The sequence below is a fragment of the Cavia porcellus genome, unplaced genomic scaffold (assembly GCF_034190915.1).
Source record: "Cavia porcellus strain 051 isolate PalLab524CR breed Dunkin Hartley unplaced genomic scaffold, mCavPor4.1 scaffold_9, whole genome shotgun sequence".
Taxonomy (NCBI): domain Eukaryota; kingdom Metazoa; phylum Chordata; class Mammalia; order Rodentia; family Caviidae; genus Cavia; species Cavia porcellus.
The window spans coordinates 30,432,821-30,447,627 of NW_026947492.1; the positions used below are offsets into that span (position 1 = coordinate 30,432,821).

At 32.3% G+C, this 14,807-nt stretch overlaps 1 protein-coding gene across 7 annotated transcripts in view; it reads right to left on the minus strand.

Annotated features, from left to right (window-relative positions):
* Window positions 1–14,807, minus strand: part of Gria4 (glutamate ionotropic receptor AMPA type subunit 4) — a 334,303-nt gene that overhangs the window by 12,749 nt on the left and 306,747 nt on the right. For 4 of the 7 annotated variants that reach the window (XR_010049759.1, XM_063256140.1, XM_063256143.1 and 1 more), the window contains one exon: window positions 2,292–2,406. The exons of 2 other annotated variants lie outside the window; for them this stretch is intronic. Coding sequence is in view for 3 of the 5 variants with exons in the window: in XM_063256140.1 (XP_063112210.1) it covers window positions 2,292–2,406 (115 nt within the window). In the remaining 2 variants the exon portion in view is untranslated. Of the gene's footprint in view, window positions 1–2,291; window positions 2,407–14,807 lie in introns of those variants that run through there. One more of the 7 variants, XM_063256145.1, reaches the window with a different exon arrangement.

The following is a 14,807-nucleotide window of genomic DNA, read 5'->3' on the forward strand; positions in this document are numbered from 1 at the left end:
TACAAAACAAAAAATACTTTAATTTCGTTTAGGTAAACATTTTATGCTAATTTTGTACTATCTTGGAAAGCTGCTTCTTAAGATTTGAAGTAAGTTTCTAGAATACAATTTTCTAGTCCATATTGATGAAAATGATGTTCTACATACCAAAAAGAATAAGCAGTTTGATTTTTGGTTTTGAAAATGATAAGGTTAGGTTCACAATTTTTCTTTTGGATGACAAATACTTACTAAGTAGACATATACCAAACAATGTGTTGAATGCAAAGCTGATAAAATTTAGCCACGTTGCCTAATCCTTTTTTCATGTAAATAAATTACAGCTATTTTTGGTGCATAGATTCTTCCAATACACACATATATCTGCCATGTTTATTTTTCTCTAGAAAGTCTTAGTACACTAAAAAGACTTCATTACTTGTAGAAAATTTTATCTCTATTGTGATTCTCATATCTGAAGTAAAAATAAAAATTTGCAAACAAAAATTTTCTAATGGTCTCAAATGTTTTTATTTTTCTGGAGCTACTATAGGGCATTTTATGATATTTCCAATTTTCATGGAGGCATACTGGATTATTAGTATTAACTTGAGTAATAACATCTGTATGTATACATATATTTACTTATATGTTTACAGAAACTATCAGAAAATTCTAGGCAAGTTGAGGCTCCAAAATGGAAAATAAAGACTTCTTAAGGTGGTTTAAGTGTGGTTTGTTCCCATCAGAATTCAGGGTTCAGGCTTAATTCCCAATGTGACAAGAATGTGGTAAAGGAAAGGGGTTTTCTAAAGGACTATTAGGGACATGAGGCATCTGCCTTGCTGGATGGTTCAAATTTTATTTATTTATTTATTTTTGGTGCTGGCAATCAAACCCAGGGCCACAGCTATGTGAGGCCAGTGATCTGGCATTGAGTTAAATCCCCCTAGAGACTGTGCTAGCTTTCTCAAACCTAGATTAGATTTTAAGGGACTGGGTTAGTTTTTCACATGAGCAAGTCGTTGTAAAAAAGCAAATCTGACCTCTTAATACTCTCTTTTTCTCTTGTGTCTCATCTTGGGATGCCATCTGTCATTGTGAAGTATCCAGTGAGCCCTCGCTCATGCTGTTTGGACTTTCAAGCTACCAAGATTAAAGCCAACTAAGTGTCTTTCTTTTTACCTACCTAGTATTAAGTACTTTGTTATAGCAACACAAAATGGATTAAGACAGATGTTGTCTAGAAGAGAGGCAAAGTTTTAACTTTCTCTTCCAGCAGTAGGCCTGATTATCAGATGAAAATATATTAGTGAGCTTAATTTTAAGGACTTTTTAAAATGGGTTTGAGAGGAGCTAATGACAGCCATCCCAACAGATACTCCCTGAAAACAGAGTATATAACAGAATTTATAAGTTCAGTTGGTGGTCACATGACAGAATTTATAGCCCAATCAAAATTTGGAAAATTTTCCAGATTAAAAAATCTGCATTTTCAAATGTATACTTAGCTTTTTCATTACGTTTCCTTAGCAATTGAAAGTAGTCAAGATTTCCCCCTCTATGGATGATGTTAAGTCTACCAAAACTGATACATGTGAAGAAGTCTTCTGAGATGTTAGTTAATATATTCTGTCAGTTGTGAACTTCTTCTTTTTAGATACTGCTTAGAATTTATATAAAACATTCTTTTATAAAAGAAATCTGGGAATGTGACCCAGATGGAGTGAAGGTAAAGACCAGTCACCCTTGTTTTTGTAGCCTGATCATTTTGTAATTAATCCAGTAATAAAAGGCAACAAAAAATGTGTAGTTCACATAACTATCTTTGAGGTTTTGTTTAGCTTTGATGGAACCCATGATATTTAAATGGAGAAAATTTGATAGTGGAATTTGCAAGCATGCCTAGGTGGAGTCAGGTTATTGGTGTTACTCAGAAATGTTTTGTAGAAGTTTGGGTCAAGTAATGGTGAAGAAATAAAGACAGGTTTACTCTCCTGTCTTGACTAGATTATACTTTCACAAATTCGCATCCCTTCTGCTTTCCAATAGTAAGGTTCACAGGACTGTGTTTGAACCACAACCTTTTAAAACCAGAATTTTTCAGTGACTATTTTCATCAGATGTCTTAGGCGTCACCAAATTGGTAACAGTTGCAAATATTTTTGCTTTGACAGTAATTGCATACTTAAGTTTGCAAAGGGACTTAACCAACAATTCAAGTGTTAGTAGGTCCAAATCTTAAGTCTCCCAGCAGATGCACCTATTACTTTACATACTGTTTACCCGCTGTTGGTGACATTGAGGCTAACCTTGGAGTCACCTCCCCCGCTGCCACATTCTCCTTTGTCGTACCACCATTTGTTTTTCAATTTGTCCAAGAGGCCTTGTTCATTCAGTTTTAAAACTGCGAGGTTAACAGCATTTCTTGAAACGATAAAACATATTTTGTAAGAAACTGTACAGCTGTTAAGATGTTAGAAGGAATGAGGACTTAAGCTCTTTTATAAGCTTCTCCCAGACGCTAAATAAACCTCTCATTTTGCCATCCTGTATCCCCTTCCACCAAAGTTCAAGTCAAAAACAATTTTAACTGGTTGCAAATGTATTAAGCATGCAATATTTGGTGCTGTTCATGATCAAAGTTCATTTATTTTCAAATAACTAATCTCATCAACCAATTACATGGATTTTTTTTTCAGAACAGTAATAAACTTAAATTTACTAGTAATTGAGAAAGAATTGTGTCTTAAGTTTCTTTGCCTCTGAGTATGGCAATGACCCAAAACAGAATGAAATGAAAATTCATTCCCAAAAGGAAAAGCAAAATGGCAATATTAGGCCAACAAACCAGCCATTAATTTTGTGTTCAGTTTTCTTAACAAGAATATAGTTTGTTTAACTATTGCCTTTATTATTTTTGTGAGTTGGTTTGGTTTAGCTGATCTCAGAATCTAGGATTTCCAAGTTGGTCCATTTTCCTGGGCTAGAGGTGACATGCTAGGCAAGAAATAAAAGCTTTGAGGGAAAAGTTCTTAAGTCCAAATTTTATGATGATTGGCTGCCTTCTGGAAATTAGGATCAAATATCCAACTTGATTTTTTAAATTAAGAAATTAAGCCCCAAGAAGTCATGCTGTGTGCGATATGAACTTTGCAGACGCTCTAGATTAGATTTTTCTCCATGTTTACTTCTACAGAGAAAGAAGGGCAGTTACTTAGTAAGAGGACTGAAAACATGTCTTGGGTTTCTGATTTTCATGCATTTGCTTTCACATTACAGTTTTCAAATGACCCATTAACTCTTTGAAGAGGTTTTCTTATATTTAATGAAATTTTCATTAAATCTAGGTGGCTTATATCCTGGGGAAAATTTCAGTTCAATCCATGCTATGCTGTTTAAGAAACATTGAATCTGGTGATTACAGAATGCCAAAAAAGTTACAGATAAAATAAAATGAAACAATCAGATTAATGAATAGTATGATTTGCAGGCAAAATGTCATTTAGCTAACTAATAAAATGTGTTGGATATGTTCTCACTAAATAACCTGTTAAAGTGTTATCTTAAAATGTGTTCAGGGTATTTCAGATAGGTGACATCATTTTCTACTGTTATGATGGGCTCATCTGCTAGGAGAGTAAACACTTATGAGTGAATCACACACATTGGGAGTGTTAACCCTTATGAGTTAAGAGTTTCACTAATAAGTTCATTCCCATTCCCAGCTGTAGGGAAAAAACTACCCATTAACAGTGTAAAATAACTAATGTATATTTCCTAAACTGAACAATATCAGACATTTGGGTTACAATTGCCAAAAGGAACAAATTAAAATGTAGAAATGAAAGAATATTCAGTGAAGACAGATATGTATTTGAAAAATTCTGTTGGGAAAAAGGAATTGTTTTAAAGGTTGGCATGGTGACACATGCATATAATCCCAGAACTTGGGAGGCTGAGGCAGGGGGGATCATTATGATTTTAAGGCCAGGTTGGGCTACAAATGAGTTGAAGGCCAGCCCAAACTGTGTAATGAGACCTTGTCTCAAAAGATTGAAAAAGAAAAAAAAAAAAAAAAGAATTGTTTTATTCTGTGTTTCAATGAATTTGTCTTTCAATGAATTAAATCTACTAACATTTTCTAATTAGAAAAAATTATTGTAACTTTTTTTCTAGTTTAAACATTCTTATTAGATTTTTTATTGAAGCGATATCCCAATTACTTTATATAATGATTTAGACCATTCATTTGATAAAACTAAAATCATTTCATGAGAGGGTTATTTAACAGGGTTGTTAGCCATATCCAAAGACAGTTTCACAGCACAACAGAACACAAATAAAGCAAATAAAAGAATGGATAAGAAAAAAAACTTTATGTTGAAAAAGTTGTTTGGAATTGAGCTTTCTAAAAAATTGTTTTAAGATATTGTCTTTCTAATACCATTTAATAGGCCATGTAAAAACAGTTTAGTTTCACACTGCTATCCATACATGTATGTATATAAATTTCTGTTTGTTTAATATTCTACATTTGACCAGTAGACAAATCACTGTCCTACTCATAGCTAATCTACCTGTTTTCCTTTCTAAAACCTGTGGTCCCTCAATAGAGTCTGTTTAATACCATCATATATAAAGTTTAATGATACAAAGTAAAAGGCACTTACAGTTAGTATTTGAAATGATTTGTATATTTCAAGATTTCTTTGTATGTTAAAATTACCAATTACTTTCTCCAACTGCTCACCTGAAGATATAATTTTCTTGGGTTAGATCTAAAGGCCTCCTTCGATTGCTACTTAGACTGCAACATAAACCTCATATAGATGGATCATTTGGATGTATGTTCTACTTTATGCAATGCATTACTCTTACATGTTATTAATAGTAATCATCAAATGATTATAAAATGTATAAAGTTATACACTCATTTTACTAGACTATGTTAAACAGTTCTTTTTATTCAGGAATCCCAAAGGGATTCAATAAGACTAACGAATTCACAACTCATGTGCACAGAAACATAGAAAATAGACCCTTGCTGCAACACATTTTGTTACTGCTTTGAAATCTTCCTTATATATATATTTCAGACATTGACATCAAAATCAGTGTCAGAAACTCATAATGATTATAAAGAGCATTCTTACACTAAACGCATCAAGGAAGTTGTAATACTGACCTACCAAACAGAAAACAAGAAAAGAAAAATATTGTGGGAAATGTCTTATACCAATTACTCCTTTTATTGTATCAAGTGAAGCTTCCACAGAATAAAATCAATTGAAATGGATTGTTTTACACATAAAAATGGAAGGCAGGGAAGAAACGATCATAAGTTATCATATTTGTTTGGATGCGTAAATCACGCTGGAGAACTCAGGTGTGTGGATATTGGCCTTTTAAGATTTGAAAGAGGACACAGGTATTTATTTATTTGCCTTTCTCTTATATGCCTCTGGAACGTTTAGGTAAGAAAAATCTATTTCCACATAGCTTTTTAAATTTATTAATTTATTTTACTAATAGTAAGGTAATAAGGCAAGTTACTCTGGACTAGAATGAAAATATTCACTTGGTTGAACTTCAGGACCTCTGGAAATTTTCCAAAAGTTCTTAAATTTTAGAATTTTCTTTTCAGCAACTTGGTATTATGAACACTTACCTCATTGCCCTAGACCCCTTTTTATTAAGACTGTTATAGAAATGTCACATAAAACAAAAACTTTAAAACAGCCACTAACAGATGGAAACTTTTTCCATTTATCAACTTTAGAAAAATTAACAGTGTAATGTAAAATGTTTTGTTAAAAACATACTTAATCCAGGCTCTGATCTTTGCCTTTCTCTCTACCTTACCATAAATGATTTATCATGAAATTCTATAAATTTGAATATGTTCCTATGGTTACTTTATATCTTATGCATGTTGTTTACTTCAGAGTCATATATATCTTTAAATTTCCCTGTTGTTGAGTTGTGTTGTATATGTGACAACATGTCTACTTAAACAGGGAAATTTATAAGGCACAAGTTTGTGACTTCCTTATTTCTTCAGTTTGTGAATTTTTTTTATAAAGAACTGATGATACAAACCCTTATGTTTAGTAAACATCTGTCCACAGGATAATCAGTACACATATAGTTTATAGAATAAATAATGTCCAAAATATAAATAAATTATAGAGTAAAATCAAAGATACTAGGAAACATGGAGGGAGATCTTTTGCAAAAGGAAAGGGACTAAGAGATAGAGGGAAGAAGGGAAAATGAGAGGCCAAGGAGGTAAAAAAAACCCAAAAAAACCCGAAGAGGTGTTGGGTATATTCCTCAGCTCCCCATGATGAATGCAATCATTATATAATCCTACAAACATGTAGTAATAAAATAAAAAATGAAACACAAATGAATCATATACTAAACTAAAAAAAACTTTTTAAAAAAACTTAAAAAAAAAGTAATGCTAATTAAATTCTAGTTTACTTTATGTAATAACCATTCAATTGCTAGAACCAATAGGGTATGGTCCCAGAGCCTTAACTACTGTGCAATGACTCCATTGCTCTATTATCCTGACAAAATAAGATCCCTTAGTTATACAAACATGAAAAGTTTCCTCAGTCTTAACTCTGTATTTTCTTCCTGGAGTGTTCTTTTTATACTGTATTCTCTATAAAAGTTAAGCACCTGATATTACAATGTCTAAAATATTTACATATCTTTCATAGTCTCCATCAAACCCTAATACATATTTTGAAAACATTAAAAATTAGATGAACTTATAAGAAATTTTGTAAAGAATTAAGCATATTGCTTTAAAAATCAACAAGGGACATTAATAGGTAACAGGCTGAAACACAAATCACACGATAATAATTCAGCCTTACTTGGAACTAAACTAGTGAATTAAAGAAGTGCAAATTAAAATAAAAAAGAAGCACAAATTTATATTTTCTTTATTCATATTGGAAAGGATAAAAATAGAGATGATGATATAGTTAAGAATTTAATAAATTGGGCATTCTCATGCACTGATGATCAAACTAAAAATTAGAGAATAATTGGCCCTTATACAACTCAACTTTAAAAATGTTTATCTTTGATCCAATAATTTTGTCCTATTGGACACAAGTTAGAGTCGGATATCAGAGCCATTTATTGCAAACACAGATGCTTAGAACTAACTCTGTCCAGTAAATTCTTCGAGATTAGGTAGTTTATTTACATTTCTACAATGCTCCTGGGGTATTAATATTGAAAAGCACCAATAAGCTATATGATAGATTTGACAGTCATTAAAAAAATTAATGACTATAACTTAAATTAAAAATAAATAATATATATTCTTTGTGCTTTTTATCTGACAATAATCAACGCATGTATTTAATTTTAACAAAAATACGCTGGATGGAAATACAATAAATCATTTTCTCTGGGTGGAGGGTTTATGACTGACTTTTACTTTTTATGCTTCTCTACTCACTCAAAAGTCTCCACAGTGGACAGTGATATTTTAGTGATTAGTAAAAAACAAATAAACAGAACCACCTTTCAATCATTTTATGATACAATGCTTTACTGAGTTGTTTAATTCAAGTCAAAGTTTATGTTCTATTTTATATCAAATGCGATTTGAAGAAGTAGAATCTAAGCGTTATTTTTGGGAATTTCCAAAACACATTCATTGCTCCTGTTATGAGTTTGCTGTGATACCCCTGGTTTTGCACTTCAGATTGAAAGATTTGTATTATACTGGTTTCTACAAAGTTTCTGCCTTACTCAGGGAGAACAGGTCAGGCAGAGAAGTATGAGTAATGCTTGAATTAGCAGGCCTGCCTCCTCAGATAGAATCTGCAGGTGGTTAATGGATCTCTCATGCCCAGAAAGAAGACTTGCTGTGTCATACATATTTACATAGCCCCGGTGAATCCTGTCCCCCAGGCTGAGTTAAATTAAAGTGACTGTCAATAGGGTTTAAGTCTGCCTAAGAGGGCCGTTTTCCGAAAAGTATGAGTATAGTACTGTTTTTACAAAAAAATAATTTTCATGGCTAACAACTTTGTTCTTTCCTAGAAAAGTACTACAGACCTTAGGAAAAAAAATCTTTGAAAATTTTTTGCAGGAATTAAAAACTGCAATTTTAAAAATCATATTACATATTGGCTATATCCTTTTTTAAACAGCAAACAAATTTCAGATTGCAGAATTTACTTGATTTAAACATGATTAATTTAAACATTATGAAACCATATATGCATATGAATATATATGTATATTGAGACAGAGAGACACACAGATAGAATTTCTAAACCACTCTAATAAAACAGTAATTTCATGGAAAAGGAATAAGGTGAAATTTGTATAGACTATAATGTTTTAAAATGATGTCTACATTGTAAATATGGTTACAACAGTTGCATGCATGAAAACTTATTCTTTATAACAAGATGAGGTAGATGAAAGATAACATCAATTGGGATTTATCTTTATAATTTAATTAATAATTTCCTTCAGGTGATGGTGAATGAAGCAAATTTGCAGAAAAACATAATTTTCAATAAACCCCAGAACTTGTATCAATTCAATTAATAACTAAATGAGAAGATAACTATCAATCAGGAAAATATAAAAAGTAAATAAAAATCATTAGGCTGTCAAATGATGCAGCATCAAGAACTGAATATGTCTGATTTTAAGAAAAGACATTTGGATTAACATTTCTAACCTTTATCAGTTATTTAGGCCTGGAAGGGTAACCAATTCTGAGCATTTTCAATGCTTCACTAAGTTTTCAATTTAACTTGTAGCTATGCTATTACTTTTCTTCCCAAATTATTCCTGTCAATAGACAGGCACAGGGACTTTTTGCTTCATTGGATTTGTGCACTTATTTTGAAAAGCAGAATTTGTACTAAACTGTTCTACATATATATGTAAATTTTTAGGAAAGATATTAAGCCTTCACTCCAGTTTGCTTATGAAATGACAAGCAAGGTTTACGAAATTTTTGCAAATGGAAAGGCAATTCCCCAACATGATTTGTGATGGAGTATCTGAAAACTACCTTGATAAGGAATGATTTAGTGTCTTTTGTTTTGGGATTTAGATGATATATACTGTTGTAATTGGTACTATATGGATGTTTTTATTTTCTACTGCAAATGGGTCAAGGAGAACTAAATAAATGAGGTAGCTACTGATCTAGCTTCCTGAAGTTGTCACTGACTTGTGTTCTTTGGAATTTGCACACCTATTTTCTACCTGAAAATTGAGTCTAGAGAATGTGATTAAGTGAAAGTGCATTGTGATTGTTGTAAGATTATCTGCCAGCAGTTTAGTCAGTACATTAGAAAGGGATTGTGAGAAATGAAAATTTTAATTATATTTTAATATTAGATGTTTATAAACATGATCCTCACAAATATTTCATACAGTTGACTTTCATAATTTTGTCAATTTTAGATCACAAGAGTAAAATTCCTTCACCTACTTTGAGTCATTTCTATTTTAGAATTTGATGAAAGCCTGATACTTTCTTAGAAAAGATGCACAGCTAAAAATAATTGACTTCCATACGATTTCAGGAGATTCACAGACCTTGGGTGGGAAATCATGTATCTGGATTTTAAAATATCTGCTCTAGATTCTAGTAACACTTGTCTTTTGTGGTATGTACTAAAAGTAAAAGAAATAAAAATTTCTCTGGCATGGTGATTCTAGAATTTTAATACAGAACTTTTAATATTCATTAGTCAGGAGGGGATTACTCTCAATCTGTTATCTTTCTGCAAACATGATGTGTGAGACTTGTTATAAGACTGTTCTTCAGTGGTTAAAACATTTAAAAATCTGTCAAAAATACATTTAGATACATATGTATAAGTGGAGGACATATCAGTAGTTAATATTAAATAATGTAAATTCATTTTCTTTGTGGTGCCCTTGAGAGCATGCAGTCTCTTCCCTAATTCAGCCTAGTTATCATTACTGTTTCTGTTCGGATCAGGAAAAGGGAGCTTGGTTGTAGATGAGACCACACATTCCTGGATGAAATGCTTCACATTTCTACTTTTACTTTTCAGATTGTGGTTATTATTAAAGTACAACTTCAAAAATATAAGAGCTGATTACTATCATATTCATGATATGTGAACCCAAAAGTCCTGCCTCCTTTCTTAGTATCTGAACCCTAAAGTACTGTGCCTTTCATGCAGACACCCTGCCTTGACCATGATGGGTTATGTGGACTCTGCCTATCCTTGACTTTGGATTCCTTCAACTTCTATGCTATCCTCTTTACCCTCCTTGATTTCCAGAATGTTCAATTCTTTTTTTTTTTTTTTTTTTGGTACTGGGGATCGAACTCATGACCTCGCACTTGCCAGACAGGTGCTTCTGCCACTGAGCTATATCCCCAGCCCTTCCAGAACGCTCTAAACCATTCCGTGAATTACACATCAGTCACGTTTCCTTTTGCTATTTGTTTCCTAAAAACTTTCATCAGTTGCTGTAAAGATTTAGATTCCTACAAATTTTGAGTCCAGTGGGAGTGGGGCTATGTCTAATCTTGTTTTGTGGGTGTGTCCACGGGGGCCTATTCAAAGTTAGGTGACTTGCCCATCAAAGCCCAGCTGGACACAGGACTTCTGCCTTCTAGTCCAGTGCTCTTTCCCAAGTACTGTGTATGATGCAGTCTTTGCATTTTGTCAGTGCCCTTTCCTTTCAATCTATCTTTATTTATCCCTCCTAGGTCTCTCTGAGGGAAATTTTCTTTTTCTTGAGACATTTTAGTAAAGTTTTACCTAATTAATCTTTGAAAGCTATTTAAACGTGTATATCTTCTATACTACTCAGCTGGCAACTTCTGATCTCTTTGGCTAAACACTCCTTGAATTGACATAAAAACTTGTCAACTGAGATGATACTTCCTAAAAAAAGTAGTAGAGAATTTTCATTAAAAGGAATAACAAAATGTATGTAGTAGCTTCATTTAATTAGATGATAACATTTATCTTCTCCCAAGGTTAAAACGTCTATCTGAATAAATACAAAATTCTTAATGATGTAAGGTCTAACGTTTCGGGACTTGTACCTTTGGATCCTAAGGGGCAGCATCATAAGGAAATTTTCTAATCCAGTCTGCAGTAAATTCAAAACTTTTATCCAGAAGGAATAGAAATGTAAAATCAAATAATAAAATCAAGAGACCCAGCCACAAACTCATTCTTGTGTTTCAAGTTTCATTTGTTTTCCTTTCCTAGAGCCAGATAAAAACTATTTTTTCTGAAAAGTGCATGGGAATTCATACTTCCATTTCTACTGGATTGGAATCATTCAGTTGAACCCTCACCACTCAAGACCAGAGGGACTGGCTCCTACAGTCCATGCTTTGCTCCCCAGAGTAAGAACACCCTCACCTCTCCATTCCTTTGTAGTGTTTTGTCAAAAACCAGCAGAAACTCATTGTGCCCTTCAATATTTTATTCTTTTTCTGACATTCAAGGCTTCCCAGTGATTCACTTACATATGTTCTTATTTGTTTATGTTTTTAAGACAGGGTCTCTCTATGTATTTCAGGCTGTCTTGAACTGACTATGTAGACCAGCCTTCACTTGAATTTGTAGCAATCCTCTTGCCTCAGCCTCATAAATTCTGGGATCACAGGCATGTGTCACCATGCCTGTCCAAATATGTTTTGGAAATATAGGTTTGTTATATTTTATTAAGCCAAGTACTGTTTCAACTTATTGATAGATTAACTGAATTTTATATCAATCCTGTATTATTGGGTTATAACTCCACTTCACACGTGAGGAAAATAAGACCTAAAGTTGTGTGATTAGTAAATGGCAACGTGTCAGTTCAATACAAAAGTCTAGTCTATTAATCCCGCTAGTCTCCCATCTGGACTCTCTGCCTCTAGCAAGGTCAGTTTTTTAATCAGTCTCGAAGATATTTTATTTAAAATTCACTCCAAATTCACAATAGGACTTTCACTGGGAATTTCTTTTTTCCTTTCTCTTACCCTTTCTGCATTTCCTCATTTTCCAGTACCCAACCATGGACTAACTCATTCAACTAGTGTTTATCAATGATTATATCTTCACCTTCTTTATGAAGTCTTTCTGGATTCTCCAGATTCTATTCATCTTCTGTTTTTGAAGAATAGCATCTGCTATCGGAAAGTACTCACATTTGCTTTGAGTTGTACATGACATTGCAAAAGTGTGTGTGTACATATTCTCTCCTTTTTTGAGGGTAGCAATTATGTCTTATAGTATATTACACCATTTTTAGCCCAAGGCAGAGAAAGCAGTGCTGTGGAGTTGATTTGTAATAACTACATATAGAACTGACATCACATGGAGTTAATTTGAAGGGCTGTTTGGTAAACATTCCAGTAAAGAAAATTGTGTTGGACAGTGAAAGGGAATCATTCAATTGTGGAATCTAACAGATGTTTGTAAAGACCTAGTGTGAAGTGTTTTTTTTTAAAAAATGCTTTGGCAAGAAAGACATCAAAATATTATTGACACTGATGATCTTGATGAATAATGGTGGATAATTTGATCCATTAAATCATCAAAATAATCTAGAAAATATTTCAGAAAGGTTAGACATAGTTGAAATAAAAGGGCTCACCAATTTACTTTATGTCAGCAGATAACACAATGTAAGTAGCTGAACTACAACTTTCTTGTTAATTTTACACTTCCAACTAAATTTTAAAATGAAAATCTCAAATAGTGCTATTTTAATAAATCAGTCTACTTACAAGTATCAAAACATATCACTTGTAGAAATTTTTCTTTAATTAATTTGTTAGCTAGAATAATTCAGTTAGAAATTAAACATTGTATTTATTATCAACAAATGCTAAGTGTCAGCATTACGTTTGGTTTAATTTCACTGCAGGGGTTTTTTTTTTTTTTGTTTGTTTGTTTTTTGTTTTTTCTGGTACCGGGAAAACAACTCAGCACCTTGCACTTGCTAGGCAGGCGCTTGTGCTACTGAGCTATATCCCCAGCCCCTCGATATATATTTAATTTCCTGAATATGTCTAGTAAACCATCACATATAAATACTTTATTCTATCAAGTTCTTTAGAGTAAAAAAACCCAAAGAATCAGTTTCAGCTTCCTCTCATTTAAGGTTCATGGTCTTTTCCACTAGGCATGTATTTGAGTGTTACAACATAAAATGTGTTGTAATTGATTTCTTTTTCACTTACTATATTTCTGATTTGGCTTTAGTTATGTGAGAGAATAGCACAAATAGAAAAATGAACTTGAATGATGATGATGTTTCTTAGAGAAACAGAGATCACAAGCTAAAGAAAGGAAATTTTCTGAAATCTCCATTTAAAAATTCAGGACTGTAATGGGGCTGATAACTAGGAAAGTATGACGCTTTTTAGTTATTATTTCAAATGTCTAAAGACAAAGACTTTAAGTTTGCAGCACTCTAAGTGACAAAACAAATCTTTGAGGGCAGTAGCGTTCATAACCATATTTAAAATAGGAATATGTCCCAATGCTCAATTACTAATTCAAATAGAAAAAGTGGCAAAATTAAATTCTTTAAATAGTTTCACTGACATTTGCTTCTATTGATATTAATACTAAAACTTATCACATGCTTATTTTAATTATTTGTTCCTCATCAGAAATTGAATATATCTTAGTGTATAAATTTGAACACTTCTATGAATATATTCTTTGATGTACCTAATATGTTGTGTGCAATTAATATAAACCAATACTTTGTACTGTACTAAGCAATTTCAAAAACTTTTCCCCCTCAATTTCAGGTTATCCCAAATAAGTCACTTAGAACCACCACCAATTCTTATCCTGAATGAGATTATCATGAAATAGTTCATAAGAATTCAAAGTATACAACACATCTTCCTGCCATAAGTAACATTCCAATGTACATGAAATCGTACTGACATAATTGCCAGAAATTGTGACAATTTCTCTTTCTTTCTCTCTCTTTTTTTCTTTCTTTCCTTCCTTCTTTCTTTCTTTCTTTCTTTCTTCTTTCTTTCTTTCTTTCTTTCTTTCTTTCTTTCTTTCTTTCTTTCTTTCTTCTTTTTTGGACTGTTGCTTAATCAAAGGTTCCATATGTTTGGCATCTTAAAATTTAGGATTGAATAAATCAGGAATGAATAGTGTGACTCAAATGTATCCTGTACTCTTCTCTAACGTTAGCTTCTTTCTTTTTGAGCTACAAGTGCCTCAGATTCTTGATCCTAAAACAATTCTAAAATCTACTGGAGTTACATAAGATCTTGCCTCTTTAGAGGGCAGTGACCACAAGGAGCTCATCTGACCAGGCTCTGGAAGCTGTTCCTCTTTGTGATCTACAAGATCCATCTGTTTTCTACAGTTTCAAATTCTAGATGCTTTTGAAATTCTCTTTCTTGTTCCTCTCTTTTAATTCTCCTCTCTGAAAGTACCAATTGAAACAGGCATTGAAGTCAGGGAATACCAATGATAATTTTGAAACAACAGCATAAAATTAGAGGGTACAGTGGAAACCATGAAAATCAATATGAGAGATCTGGGAAGAGGGTATTTCAGTAAGGAAAATAATGTTTTTATCTATTATTTTTATCTATTATTTATCTATTCTTTTATCTATTATTTTTTCAATTATAGTTTTAATAATTAGACTAAAATATCATTTTATCTGTATTACTTCAGATTAAAAGATTAGAATGATATTTTAAAATATGTATCATTAAAATTATATCAGTATTTTATTAAAATTCTTCTTAATAATATATTCATTAGAAAAACATTGGATTTTAGTTTTAT